This window comes from Castanea sativa, chromosome 4 (genome assembly GCF_040712315.1).
Source record: "Castanea sativa cultivar Marrone di Chiusa Pesio chromosome 4, ASM4071231v1".
NCBI lineage: Eukaryota > Viridiplantae > Streptophyta > Magnoliopsida > Fagales > Fagaceae > Castanea > Castanea sativa.
This window is the reverse complement of record NC_134016.1, coordinates 2,456,894-2,471,651: the sequence shown is the minus strand read 5'-3', so window position 1 is coordinate 2,471,651 and position 14,758 is coordinate 2,456,894. Positions and strand designations below refer to the sequence as shown.

General features: G+C 32.3%; 1 protein-coding gene and 1 pseudogene across 1 annotated transcript; both read left to right on the top strand.

The window, feature by feature from the left end:
* The first annotated feature begins 455 nt into the window (after window positions 1-455).
* Window positions 456-4,132, top strand: LOC142631609 (mogroside I-E synthase-like). The gene is made up of 2 exons (XM_075805814.1): window positions 456-1,135; window positions 3,211-4,132. Exons 1-2 carry the CDS (start codon window positions 503-505, stop codon window positions 3,934-3,936), a joined length of 1,359 nt encoding a protein of 452 aa, XP_075661929.1. The 5' UTR covers window positions 456-502; the 3' UTR covers window positions 3,937-4,132.
* Window positions 4,133-7,404: 3,272 nt separating this feature from the next.
* Window positions 7,405-12,720, top strand: LOC142630381 (mogroside I-E synthase-like; annotated as a pseudogene).
* The last annotated feature ends 2,038 nt before the right edge of the window (window positions 12,721-14,758 follow it).

Here is a 14,758-nt window from a genome sequence, read left to right as displayed (position 1 = left end):
GTATTCAATAAAAATAATTTTAGTAATGAGTTTATGTGATGTGTTAGTTATAATTTATCACCTTAGTAAACATTAGAGAAAGAAAGCATTATAGAATATGATTTTATCTCAAATTTATCTCTATTTTTTATATTGTATATATATGGAAATTTATAATAATGATAATATTAAATGACATTTATTATAATTATGTTTTTGAATGAAATACTAAATATGAAATTTGTGAATTATGATAGTTATTATGCAAAGTGATAAATTATTAAGGGTAGGTAACAAAAAGAAATATTAGCAGTGAGCTTAAAAGAAACCCCACTAATGTAAAATTTAGCTTGCATACTAAGAGCAACAAAAGCGAGTAGTCCAATTGTCAGATTTATAAAGTATTGTTTTAAAAAAAAGTTATGTAACACTCCAATTTTTATATATAAATATCATGGCATTAACTCTTTGATCACGAATCCTTGCTCCTCTATCTGATTGAGAGAGAGAACATTGCAAGAAAATGGAGATGGAAACTCATATTCTAGTGATTACTTACCCCATACAAGGTCACATGAACCCTATGCTCCAATTCTCCAAGCGCCTTGCCTCAAAGGGTGCTAGAGTGACTTTAGTCACTACCAGCACCATTAGAAACTCCATGCAAGCCTTGCAAGGTGCTAGCTCTGTCAACATTGAGATAATCTCTGATGGCTCTGAGGGAGACGAAAACTTAGAAAACTTAATAGCAACTCTGGATCGTTTCAAAGTGATAGTTTCACAAAGCTTATCAGAGTATATTGAGAAACTAAACAGCTCCAAATACCCACCAAAGTTTATTGTGTATGACTGTGTTCTACCATGGGCTCTAGACGTGGCTAAGAAATATGGCCTTGATGGAGCTCCATTTTTCACGCGGTCTTGTGCAGTCAATGTCATCTATTATCACTTGAAGCAAGGAACAATAAGGTTGCCCATAGAAGGGCCAACAGTATCACTACCCTCGTTGCCAAAACTAACAATCAATGATATATCTTCATTCCTTTCTAATCCAAGCTCGTACCCAGCTCTGCTAAACCTTACACTGGATCTATTTTCCAACTTCCTAGAAGCGAAGTGGCTCTTTTTCAGCTCTTTCATGGACTTGGAACTCGAGGTAAGTTCACAATCTCTACGAATATTTACCATACTCTTAACTTTTGACTCATGATGGAGTTATTACATAATTTTTCTATTTTTATAAGGCTGTTTTACCGATTGATATGGCACCAGTTAAAAATTTTAAAAAGAAACGAAAAACAAAAATTTAAACATATGATATTTATTTATTCTATTGTTGAGATTACATCAATTCTATATCTATATTCTATGAATTTAATAAGTAAATCTTACTATAAATATGAGAATAAAAAAAGTAATTAAGAAATACTCCTTTTTGCCTGAAACTCTCTTGGAGGTTTGAATAGTAGATGACTGTCTTTATTTAACCTTTTCTTCTTCCCGTAAAGATTGAAAAAAAAAAATGTACTCCTTTTTCTGCCCAATCGGTCCCTACATCTTCATAGTTAGACGCTTTGTCCCGTTCAAATAATTAAGCAAATTAAATAATTGTGCACTTTGGAACAACTTGACAAAAGGTACATATATGCTCAAACTCAACCATAGGTGTCTATCCATGGCACATCTAATCTAAGCTACATGCCAATTTGCCAATGATTAAAACATCTTGTGTTTGACACCAATTTAATCGTGTGGTTTGGAAAATTACAAATCTAACATTGATGTTTTATAAAGTAATAAATTAAATCTCAACCATTTAATTGTGTTTGGGGTTTAATCTAGGATGGGGGTTAAATTTGTAATTTAAAAAAGAAAAAGCAAAAAAAAGTTCCAACTACAAGTCAATATAGCCCCCTTGAAAATTGTTGGGTTCATGCATCCTTCTCCTTCAAATCACTATCAGCACGCTTGACAAGTTGGAACATTAGGTAGATTAATTAAGCAATCCATTCATGTCATATGTTTAGGAATTTGTGTGTCTTGTGTGTGATAATAATAATTATCTCATAAATTCATCCCTTGATTGTATAGTATATGAATTTCATGTGATTTTGTAGTCTACATAATGTGAGAGGAATGATACATATATGTGAAACATGGATTACCTCCAACTTATATACTTTTGAGGCAATGTGAAACAAACTCTTTGATAGAAACAAAATAACTCTAATTTCAACCTAACTATACCTTAGAGAAGCCTGGTCTAATTCACAACCACTAGGAATGTTTTTTTATTTTTATTTTTTTGGTACAACTCAATTAGTCTATTCTTTTAACATTGTTTAGTACGTAATAGCAACCAGTCAAGATGGGAATGGGAAAAGCTTCCTCAAACACAAATGTTTAAACTATTTAATATCTTAGACCCATCCCAAATCATTATTAAATTTAATTAGGAATTTGTATTAAAACAATTCTTGTGTGGGAAAGAAAAGTTCAAAACCTATTTGTTTATTTACCATTGATCGGCTTAAACAGGCTAGGTTGGATATGGTTTAACTAAAATTAAACTTTCAAAATATTTTAAACTAAGTTAGACTAACCATTGATCCTCCAAGCACTAATCCTTGGAAAGGTAGAACTTACTCACTCAAATGGGCAGTGATGTTAGAAATTGGGTACAAGGGACATACAGGCACAAAAAGTTATGGTTACATTTCACACCAATCCAACATATACAGCAAGTCCTGAACTTCACATATTTTATATAGCATGACACAACAATTTTCAATATACATATACCTTTATTGAAACAATACTTTTACTTTTAATAATGATTAGGCTAAAGTAGAAATTCTATTTTGTATAAAAAAAAATAATGTTGATAGGCTTTGGTTATATACTTAATTAGTAGGCCCTCTAAAGGCTCTCATTACAAAACACTAATGTAACTCAATAGAATTCATGGTAATAAGCAACTTATTGAGTATAGTAGATTTAATCTTATACCTTTTTTAAAATATTAACGTATTGTAAAACTATTAAGCTAATATGATTGCACAGGACATCCCTATGTTTCCTCTATTTGTTTAGTAAAATTTAGATTTCAACCAATTTTTGGTATCTTCTTCTCTTTTGTTTTAAGAAGCCTTTCTTCTTTTTAATAGTTGAACAATATTGTTTATTATTATTATATTACCTATGTTTCAAAATTCCAATATTCTATGTTAGGTTGTGAATTGGATGGCAAGCCAGCAATGGCCTATAAAAACAATTGGACCAACTATTCCATCGATGTACATAGACAAGAGGTTGGAGGATGATAAAGAGTATGGCCTTCATTTATTCAAGCCTGATGTGGATGCTTGCATAAAGTGGCTAGACACAAAGGAAACTCACTCAGTCATCTACACATCGTTTGGAAGTTTAGCATCCTTGGGAGAAGAGCAAATGCAAGAGTTAACATGGGGTCTAAAGAATAGCAATTGCTACTTCTTGTGGATTGTTAGAGAAACTGAACAAAAAAAGCTTCCTGCTAATATTCTACAAGAAACAGCGAGGAAGGGACTTGTTGTGAGTTGGTGCCCCCAGTTAGAAGTATTGGCTCATAAAGCCATTGGGTGCTTCATGACTCATTGTGGATGGAACTCAACTCTTGAGGCATTGAGCTTGGGCGTGCCAATGGTTGCAATGCCACAGTGGACGGATCAACTAACTAATGCAAAGTTCATTGTGGATGTGTGGAAGGTAGGGGTTAGAATCAAATTAGATGAAAGAGGTATTGCTACCAAAGAAGAAATAGAGTTGTGTATAAGAGAAGTAATAGGGGGAGAAAGTGGGAAAGAGATGAGAGGGAATTCAGTTAGATGGAAAGAATTGGCTAAAGAGGCAATGGATGAAGGTGGAAGTTCAGATAAAAACATAGAGGACTTTGTGGCAAAACTTGTTCGAGCGTGAAGTTAATGTAAGCAGCAACTCTTCATTTGAATAATGATCAAGAAATGATTTCACTTTAGAAGGATTTATTTTAGTGATGGCAAGCATCACCAAGTTTGAGGAATTTTATTTTTATCAAAACATTACTTATGTCTTTTCACTATAAGGAATGCAACATTATTTTTTTGATATGTAATAGCAAATTTAATTTTAACTAGGAATAGACTCTTCTTGTAGAGCAAGAAAAAAAAAAAAACTAAAACTAAAACTGAAAAAAGAAAAGAGTTCGAAAAGTAGTTTTAAATGAATTTAGAATAGTTTTAAATATATTGGAAATATTACACATTCCTAGTGTTATATAAAAAAAATTAGTTGTTTTTTTTTTAAATTCAGTATGGATTCACGAATTCTATAAAAAAAATGTTTAGATTCATGAATTTACATGTAAATAAATTTTACACAAAACTAATGATAAAATGACTCTTGGAAATTTTATTTTATCATTATTATTTTTAGATAAGGAGGTGATGTCTTATTCTTTAATCAAACTATTCTACTCCATACCTATGAGACACCACAAAAATTTCATTTACATACAGTGATGGTGGATTGAATCTAGGATCTTTGAGTTTACATTAGGCCTCAAACCAATGAGTGCACTATTTGGGTAACTCCATGGGGGTGTTGCCACAAATTGAAGTGCATTTAGAGTATAAAGATACATGGCATCAAATTAGAAGGAAAATTAGGACACTTGGTACAAAATTATGATACAATTAGACTCTAATTTAAATTCTTGATTGAGTCATTATGGTTCTACATTGATTTCAATTACCTACTTGTAGTGGTTTCTCTCGGAATTATTACTTGCCTGTCTTTGGGGTGGTGGGAAAAAAGAAGCTTAAAATTACATTTTAAGTAACAAATTAAGTCATAAAATTTCAAAAGTAATAACTTTAGTCCTAAGGTTTTAAAAAGTGACAAATTAAATCAAACCATATAGTTTTTAAATATTTCATCAGACCTTGATTTTTAAAAATATTAAATAAAAGTTAAACATTTATATAAGTGGAACAACATTGTGTTTGAGGTCAATATTGGATAAGAATTAAATTTGCCGACTTTGTAAAAAAGTGAAAAAAGAAAAAGAAAAAAAAAAGAAAGAAAAGAAGGTACGGTCAAAGTCCAACTACAAGTCTACAAGTCTGAATGTTGTGTTCATGCATCCTTCTCCTTCAAATCACCATCAATCATTTATCTTCAAAGAGAGCAATCGTACTAAAGATATGAACTTCTAAATAATAGAGCCCACAGTTGTCTTTACCTTTAAGGAACTGGCTAGTGTGGAAAATCTTTATCACGTTGAATTGAATAAAATCAGTAAAAGCTCCCCTGTAATTTTAGTTCATGAATTATCCACCCTCCTACTTCCATACAGAGAAAGCATGGAAAGAAAATGGAGGCACAAGAGATTAGATTAGAAATTGTGATATACAATATTAAGAATGTGTTTAAATACTGCTTATTTTGTTGAAAATTGAAAATATTGTAGCAAAATAATTTTTAAATGTGTGAATAGTGTCGTGACATTCATTTTTAATAAAAATTTTGTTGAAAAAAGAGGTTTGTAGGTTCTGTGAATAATGCACGACTCACTAGAAAAGTCAACAACCACATAAACGCGTGGCTCGAAAAAAAAAAGAACCGCAAATGTAATAAGCTGGCTTTTCATCAATACCCAAATGGGTATTAAGAAACAATATTTTTTCACAACTTCATAAGATATCAAGTAACAATTGGAGTAACATTATTTTTTTGTAAGCCAATTACTGATAGAACTTTTATTCTGCATTACTCATAACAATATTTTATGTCAATATTTATGGAAAAATATATGAAAAATGTCACCAAATTTATTATATACAAAACCCTAAGATCTTTTTATAAAGAGAAAGAGATGGTTCACATACTTTTATATAATTTTTATTCTTTAAAATTTTTATTTTAATAATTCAAATACAGAAGTCATGTTTGAATACCAAAAATTGATCTTTGTTAACTTTTTTTTTATAAAAAAAAATTCCCTTTAACTAACATGCTTAAATATTTCCATCTATTATGCTTCTTCATTTACTTCAATTCCCTACTTCTGGTGGTTTAAGTTATCGGTAATTGTCGGCTATCTTTAGAGTATAAAAAGTGTATAACATAATATTTTGAAAATTGTTCAAATTATTACAAAGAGATATTAAAAATTGTTCAATTTATTACTAATACTTTTTATGATTTTTTTGGATAATTACTAACATATTGTGATTGATGTATAATAACTAATTAAAGGAATGTTGCTTTAATCACAACATATCACTAAAAAAAAAAAAACACATCAAGTCAAACTATTATTTTAAATAAAAAAGGTTGGATTCTTAGCATTTTTACTAAAAAGCCAAAAGTATGGTCCAAACACTCTGTAACCCCACTTGATGTTAGGCATAGTTGTATGTGGTATAATAAGAGGGGGTTGCTGGTTGTATGTTGTATAATAAGAGGGTGTTGGTGGTGGTGCTGTGATGTAGTGCAGGTTGTGATGTAGAGGGGGGGTGTTGTGAGAAGCAATGGCTTCATTCACCATATTCATGGCAGCAGCTTGTGTCTCAATCATGGCAAGAACGATCCTCTGATACCAATTGTTAGGATTGGAATTGAGGATTTATTGTGTAGCTGGGTTCGAGGTTAAATAGTCTTGAAGTATAGTGAAATGGTGCTCCTTCCTCTCACATTTATAATGGACCTCAACATAAATTTAATGAGCGAGCCCCATTCTCTAGACTCTGAGAATATTTAAGAATTATTCCAGAATAAAGAGAAAAGAAAGAATAAAGAAAAGAAAAGAAAAGATTGCAATGAAAAAAATACACTTTGCTTGATTACCCACTGTACAACTCATTGGTCTCTTATACAACACCAAAATAACTGTCAATGACCATCAGTCCCTAACTAACTCTAACTGACTTACACACCAACTCTAATGTACCTCACATATGGACACTAAGGCACGCATACAACTAGCACACTATCACAGCCCACTAGTCACTGCTGCATCACAGCCTGCACTGCATCACAGCCTGCACTACATCACAGCACCCTCTGTATCACAGCCTGCACTGCATCACAGCACCAGCACCCTCTTATTATACAACATACAACCACCACCCTCTTATTATACCACATACATCTATGCCTAACACTTGTATTGTAGGATTCATGCGTCCTTTGACCCTTTCCCTTCGCAGCCGTAGTAAAGATAAGCACTACTATCAAAATTAGTTGCCCACATTTATCATTACCACTTTCTCTTAGGAAACTGACAGTCGTGGAAAATCTTTTCTACTTAAAATTGAAATCAATATATGAATTCATATCCCCTGTAATTTTAGTTCATGAATTATTCACCCTCCAACTTCCATAGAGAGAAAGCTTTGAAAGAAAATGGAGGGAGAAACTCATGTCCTAGTATTTCCTTACTCTGATATAAGTCACATAAACCCAATGCTCCAATTCTCAAAACGCTTAGCCTCAAAGGGTGTTAAGAGTAACATTTGTCATTACCACCTCTAGTAACAAATCCATACGAGTCCATGCCAACCATTCTATCATCGTTGAGATAATCTCTGATGGCTCTGAGAAACCCGAAAATTCGGAAGGCATAGAAGCATATCTCGAGCATTTCAAGCTAAATGTCTCACAAAGCTTAGCAAAGCTTATTGAGATACATAATACCTCCTAATACCCTCCAAAGATTCTTGTGTATGATTCAGTTTTGCCATGGGCTTTGAGTTTGAGCATAGCTCGGCAACTTGGACTTGATGGAGGTGCATTCAGGTGGCTCTAGGAATTTTTTTTTAAGATGATGAATAAGAAACTTAAATTATACAAAATTTAATAAAGATTAAAACTTGAATATATCAATGTCACAAAAAAAAAAAAAATGCAAATACATAAAATATTACAATTTTTTGTACTAGCAAAGAGAGAGAAAGAGGGAAAAAAAAAAAAAGACTAATAAAAGATAAAGTGGAAATTGAAAGTGGTGATATGAGAATAGCAAAGTGACCACAACAGTTTCATAACAAATCTTATGCAACAAGTTGTCATTGATGGGTCAATATTGAGCCAAAATTAGAATTAATAATAGCTTATTACATAAGATTTATTGTGAAAATATTGTGGACGTACCATTACTATTATTTGTGTTGAATTCAAATTCTTGTGATTCATAAGTCATGTTGTTTAACATTTTTATTAGAACCGTCAAAATAAGTTAATATAGTATATATATAATATTTATTTTGTAAGTATATATATACCTTTTTTTTTTCAAGTTAGGGTGGTCATTGAATAGATTAATTTAAACTAATTATATATATATATATATATATATATATATATATATATATATATATATATATATATATATATTTGCTAAGTATATAAAAAAAAAAAAATTGGCAAGTGAGGGTAGTCCTGTGACTAGACATGGCAAAACAGGTCAAAATTTTATAACCTGACCCGACCTAAAAAATACTTGATCCGAACCTAGTTTTTTTGGCATGAAAAACGGGTTGACCCATGACCCGACTTGATTTTTTTTGCAGGTCAACCCAACCTGATCTGGATAACCCATGACCTAACTCGTTAAAAAAAAGTTCACTAAAATTTTTTTTAGACTACGTCCTGATACTAGGTGCATAAAACACAAAACACCAGAACCAATAATCAATAAATTATAGATATAGACAATAGACAAGATAAGACAATAGCTTCACGTTCAGTTTGACTATTTGAGCTTCACAACCAATAAAACTTCACAGACATGAGAGAATGAGACAAGAGAACACAAGAAAACCATGTAAAAAAAAATATATCATTTAATTTGACTAGTTGACTAGCTGTACTCCAAAGCCAAAGACATAATCTCAAACGTGAAACATGGTTCCTCTACTCTTATCTCTTGCGCCTCTGCCCTTTCTTTCACACTTTCACACATTTGACATTTAACACTTAACACTTTTTCAGTTTTAGTTTCTCTAACAATATTGAAAACTTTTTCCATCATGAATTTATGACTATAAATAATTTTTGTCATGCTTAAAACTGTCATAATTGAAATGATATTAACAAGTGGTATTTAATGCAATTTATTTCTTTAATTGATTTTATTCATGCTCTCTAAATAGGTTGCCAATGTCATCGATTTGTTTTTTTAATTGAAAATAAATCTTGTTTGGAAAATATGAGTCAACCCGACCCGCGACCTTATTGACCCGTTTAAAAATGACCCGTTTTGACCCATGACCTGAAAACCCAATTAACCCGACTCGCCCGTTTTGCCATATCTACTTGTGACCACCCTCACATACAAGTGGAGCCGCCACTGGCTGCATTTTTCACTCAATCTTGTGTGGTTAAGACCATCTATTATCATGCACATCAAGGAACAATTCAGATGCCCTTAGAAGAAGGATCTTCAATTTCGTTGCCCTCGATGCCATCACTAGGGATCAATGATCTGCCTTCCTTTCTTAGTGATAAGGGCTTGTACCTACCTTTGCTAAACTTCGTATTGAATCAATTCTCAAATATCCGGGAAGCAAAGTGGATCTTGTGCAGCACTTTCGATAACTTGGAATATAAGGTAGGTAATTAAGCAGTCCATTTATGTCATGTTTCTTGTGTGTGACAATAATGATTATCTCATACATTTCATCCACCTCACACAGCATTTGAATTCCACATGACTGTGGGGTTCACATGAAAAAAAAACAGAGAGAAAATGATACGTATATTTGGTATATGTGATATATGAATCTCTAACTTATCTGCATTCAAAGCAATGTGAACCAAATTCTTAGATGGAAACAAAATAATACTAATTTTCACCTAACTATATACCTTAGAGATTTTTTTTTTTTTTTTTTTGAGAAACAAACACACACACACACATACACACAAGGGAGAGTGAAAGGGGTGCTAACACAAAGGTACATCACAACTCTACTCAAAAGCCATATTTACTACCATTTGCATAGTTGCTTTTTTTTTTGGGGGGGGGGGGGGTGGGTGGACTAGATGCATTGTTTTGTTTGTACAACTAGTCTATTGAAAGAATATAGCTATAGTAATAGCTACAAGTCAAAATGGGAATATGTAAACTTTTTTTTGGACAAGTAATTAGTTTTATTGATATAAAAAACGGAACACCTTAATACATAGGGAGTGTAAAATGGGTTAGCAATTCAAGCACAAAAATTACAAGATTAATTAAGGAAATCAAGAAAAGAAAGAATGATTGGTTTCGCATAGTAGCCAACCAATCTAGTAAAGTTTGAAAGAAAAATAACTTGAAGTCTGGTATAGATTTCTCATTATCTTAAAAACATCTACTATTTTTCTCATTCCAAAGACATCAGATTTAGCAATGGAAAACAATTAACCAAATATAACTATGCCTATTTCATTGACGAGCAAGAGATGTGTAATCTATTTTATATCCCAAATCAATCCCAAATCATATTAAAATCTAGGAATTTCATATTAAAATAATACCATTTGTTTTTTGAAAATAAGAGTTCAAAAGCTATTGTTTACTACCCATGGATTGTCTTGAACAGGTCAGGTTGGGTATGGTTCAACTAAGTTCGAAGTATTTCTAAGTATTAGCACTTTAACATTAATTGAATCAACTTTATACTTAATCTATAATATAATCAACACTTAATTCATATATTCCGCTAGCATTTAAACAGCAAAATAATAGATGTTGTGATTTGGTACATGTGTGAAGTTTAGTGGGTGAACTGGCCAAAATAAAAGTACAGAAAGTGTAATGGCCAATGCCTTAAAGTTCAGGGGTGTGTGCATTTTTCCTGAAACAATATATATCACTCACTACAAATAACTCTATTGTGTTACATACATGCACTAGTGTTTTGCAATGAGCACTTGTAGAGGGCCTACTAACCCTAAAATTCTCAGCACAACCAACTTCATATAAGACCCAACAATTAACTAGGAATGGCAACGGGTCGGGTTCGGGCCAGGTTTTTGCATACCCGGGTCTGACCCGCGGGCCAAGACCCGGAACCTGGACTCGGTCCGATTATTAATCGGGTTTTTTTCCCGGGGCCCCGTTTATCTTCTTGGGCCCAAATCTAGCCCAACAAAAAAATTTTTTTTGAAGCCCATTAAATTTTTTTCATAGATTCAAGCCCATTCAAGCCATTTAGGGAGTTAGGGTTACAAATCTCAAATGCTCAATGATATACATGTATATATATAGGAGGGGGTTTAGTAATTTAATATAACCGGGTTTTTATCTGGGGCGGGTTTTGGGTCGGGTTTTAGATTTTTTTATAAAATCCGAACCCGACCTGAACCCGCTTCAGGTTTTTAAAAAAAAAAACCCATACCTGACCCTATTCTTTATCGGGCTGGGTAAAATCCGGCCCATTAGGGTCGGGCCAGGCCGGGTATCCGCGGGGCGGATCTAAATTGCCATCCCTATAATTAACATGTCTCCAAGTAAATAACCGAAGCCCAACATGTTTCCTCTATTTTATCTAAAAGGTTTTTTGTTGTTGTTGTTATTGATGTACCTTTTGTTTTAAAAGATCTTTTTTCAATCATTGATTTTTTTTTGTTATTATAATTATTATTATGTTACATATGTTTCAAACGTATATATTTTTCGATCATTGAACATTGTTTTTTTTTTATTTATAATTATTATTATGTTCATATGTTTTAAAATTTCATTAGGTTGTAAATTGGATGGTAAGCCAGCAATGGCCTGTTAAAATAATTGGACCAGCTATTCCATCGATGTACTTAGACAAGCAGCTGGAGGATGACAAAGAGTACGGCCTTCACCTATTCAAGCCTGATGTGGATGCTTGCATAAAGTGGTTAGACACAAAGAACACTCACTCAGTTGTTTACACATCATTTGGAAGCTTGGCATTCTTGGGAGAAGAGTAGGAATGTGTTTGGATAGTGCGTCCACGTCCACGTCCAGCGTCTGGGCTCCCTTCTTTTTTTTTTTTTCCCTTCCCAGCTGCAGTTGTTGACCAAGTCTTCCATGAACAGTACATTCGTGCATTGTTCACGGACCCACAAATTTCACTTTTCAGCTACTTTTTTATTAAAAATGAGTCCCGCGGTACTATTCACACATTTTAAAATTATTTTGCTACAGTGTTTTCAGTTTTCAGCAATAAGTTCTATCCAAACAGACCCTAGATGTATGAGCTAACATGGGGCCAAAAGAGGAGCAATTGCTACTTCTTGTGGGTTGTTAGGGAAACTGAACAAAAAAAATTGCCAACTAATTTTTTACAAGAAACAGTAGAGAAGGGACTGGTTGTGAGCTGGTGCCCTCAGTTAGAAGTATTGGCTCATAAGGCCATTGGGTGCTTCATGACTCATTGTGGATGAAACTTGACTCTTGAGGCATTGAGCTTAGGGGTGCCATTGGTTGCAATGCCACAATGGATGGATCAAACAACCAATGCAAAGTTCATTGTGGATGTGTGGAAGGTAGGGGTTAGAGTTAAATTGGATGAAAGAGGCATTGCTACCAAAGAAGAAATAGAGTTGTGTATAAAGGAAGTAATAGAATGAGAAAGAGGGAAAGAGATGAAAAATAATTCAGTAAAATGGAAAGAATTGGCTAGAGAGGCAATGGATGAGGGTGGAATTTCTGATAAAAATATAGAGGAGTTTGTGGCAAAACTTGTATGCTCTTGAGGTTAATGAAAGAAATAACTCTTCGATTCATCTATATAATAATAATAATAATAATAATAATAATGATAATAATAATAATAGTAGGTAAAGTTAAGAGAAACTCAAATTGAAATTCCAAATATGAGTTCCAATTTTACGTTATGTGTCTTAAATTATTTATTCTTAAAGAGTTTTATTTCTTAATTTTAGAATAAAATGTGGGACCACGTCATAAATATCCATCCAAATGAGTTATTAAGTACAAAAATCAAAAAGTTCATAATAAAAGAGCCGTAAAAAAAGTATTTCATAATAATTTTTAAAAAAAATAATTTACATCTTATACCTGATAATATCCTTACAAAAAATTTTAAAGAGTTAACCAAATATAAAAATAACTATCATTAGTATTTTTGTTATATATATAGGAACTATATTATGTATCTTATTGTATATCTTTAAGTGTATCCATGCATACACATGAGGTTACAAACTAGTTTGAATAATGATCAAGAAAAAAGAAGAAGATTTTAGCTAACTCTTTCAGTTTGCTTTCCATTCAAAGTGGAGAACATTTTTTTGTTTGGAATCAAGATTTCATTGGCACAATTCTTGAACCAAATATTTGAGCATGGAGATTGAATCGTTTGTATTGCAATATAAATATAAAGAATTGTACTTACTCAGTCATCAATACAAAAATATATTTGTGAATAATTTTAATTTTTTTATTTACAAAAATGAAAATTCAAAAAAAAAAATGTTGTTGGACAGTTAATGACAGCCCCAAATGAAAATTGGTCTGTCTTGGCACTTTGAAATTTCCTATGCTACTTTTGTGATTGGAATTTGGAACAAAATCCTGATTTAAAATTTAACAATGGTTCCTATTGCTAGGCTTGCAGCTGCTCAAGTTGTTGTTTGAGAGGGTTAACCACTTCGACTCTTGACATGTATATATCATATACCGAAATATTCAATAATGACATTGGTGTAAAATAATAAGGCAAAGAAAAAGGGATGCCATCAACATTACATAAGTGGAAAAAAAAAAAAGACAAGTCCTCCTCAGCCTTATCTCTATAAGAGTCTTATGTAAGTCACTTGACTAAGCTTAAGTCAATTAATAAGAGCATGAGACCTCTTAACTTCTGAGATACTTATTAAAAAATAATTAAATATAACAGTTGAGATTGCATCTTTTATATGGAAACCCCTTTATATATATATTTGGCTAAATTTCAAAACTCATTTTTTAAGTTTCACTACTTTTCAATTCAGTTCTCTAAATTTTTCATCTGTCATGTAATTCATTTAAGTTTCAAAACACTCGAATTTAGACTTCCATTATCTTGCCTTCCACTTTTGTCATTAAATTACCAAAACTACGTTGTTTTGTCCTTAAAAAAATTCAAATTTTATTTTACAATTTATTTCCTAAAAAACATTTATTAAAAAAAAAAAATCCAAAAATTAAAAACAGAAACCTAACCCACCCACCCACCCCCACCCCCACCCCCACCCCCCGCGTAAAAAAAAAAAAAAAAAAAAATCCTACTCCCATTCCTAATCTTTTGCCAGTTAGAACTTAGAACCCATTAAGCACTATGAGATTGCCAGACTCTTCATCACAGGCAAGTTTCTAGACACTTTCGTGAGTGGGAACTTCACCAAGGATCCTATGGTAGCTGTTGTATATGGAGGAGTTACATAACTCAATCTCAATCTCTTTCTCCCTCTCAATCTCGGTCTACTTCTCGCTCTTCTTCTCTCAATTTTCGAGTAAGGGTTTGATTTTGGGGGTAAGTTATTTTTTATTTATTTATTTATTTTATGGGGAGGGTGGGTTTACCAAATAGGTTTTTGCTTTTAATTTCTGGATTTTTTTAATTTAAGTTTTTTACGAAATAAATAATAAAATTTTAAATTTTAATTAAGGGCAAAACGATGTAGTGTTGGTAATTTAACGGCATGAGTGGATGACAAGATAACAAAAGTCTAAATTAAGGTGTTTTGAAACTTAAAGGACTAAAATGAAAGGTAGTGAAATTTAGAGGGT

Bases quoted from the DNA above. Each gene is read 5' to 3' on its own strand.
- LOC142631609 (XM_075805814.1), top strand. From the start codon at position 503: ATGGAGATGGAAACTCATATTCTAGTGATTACTTACCCCATACAAGGT. The intron at 1,136-3,210 runs GTAAGTTCACAA...ATTCTATGTTAG, and splicing joins TCATGGACTTGGAACTCGAG to GTTGTGAATTGGATGGCAAG.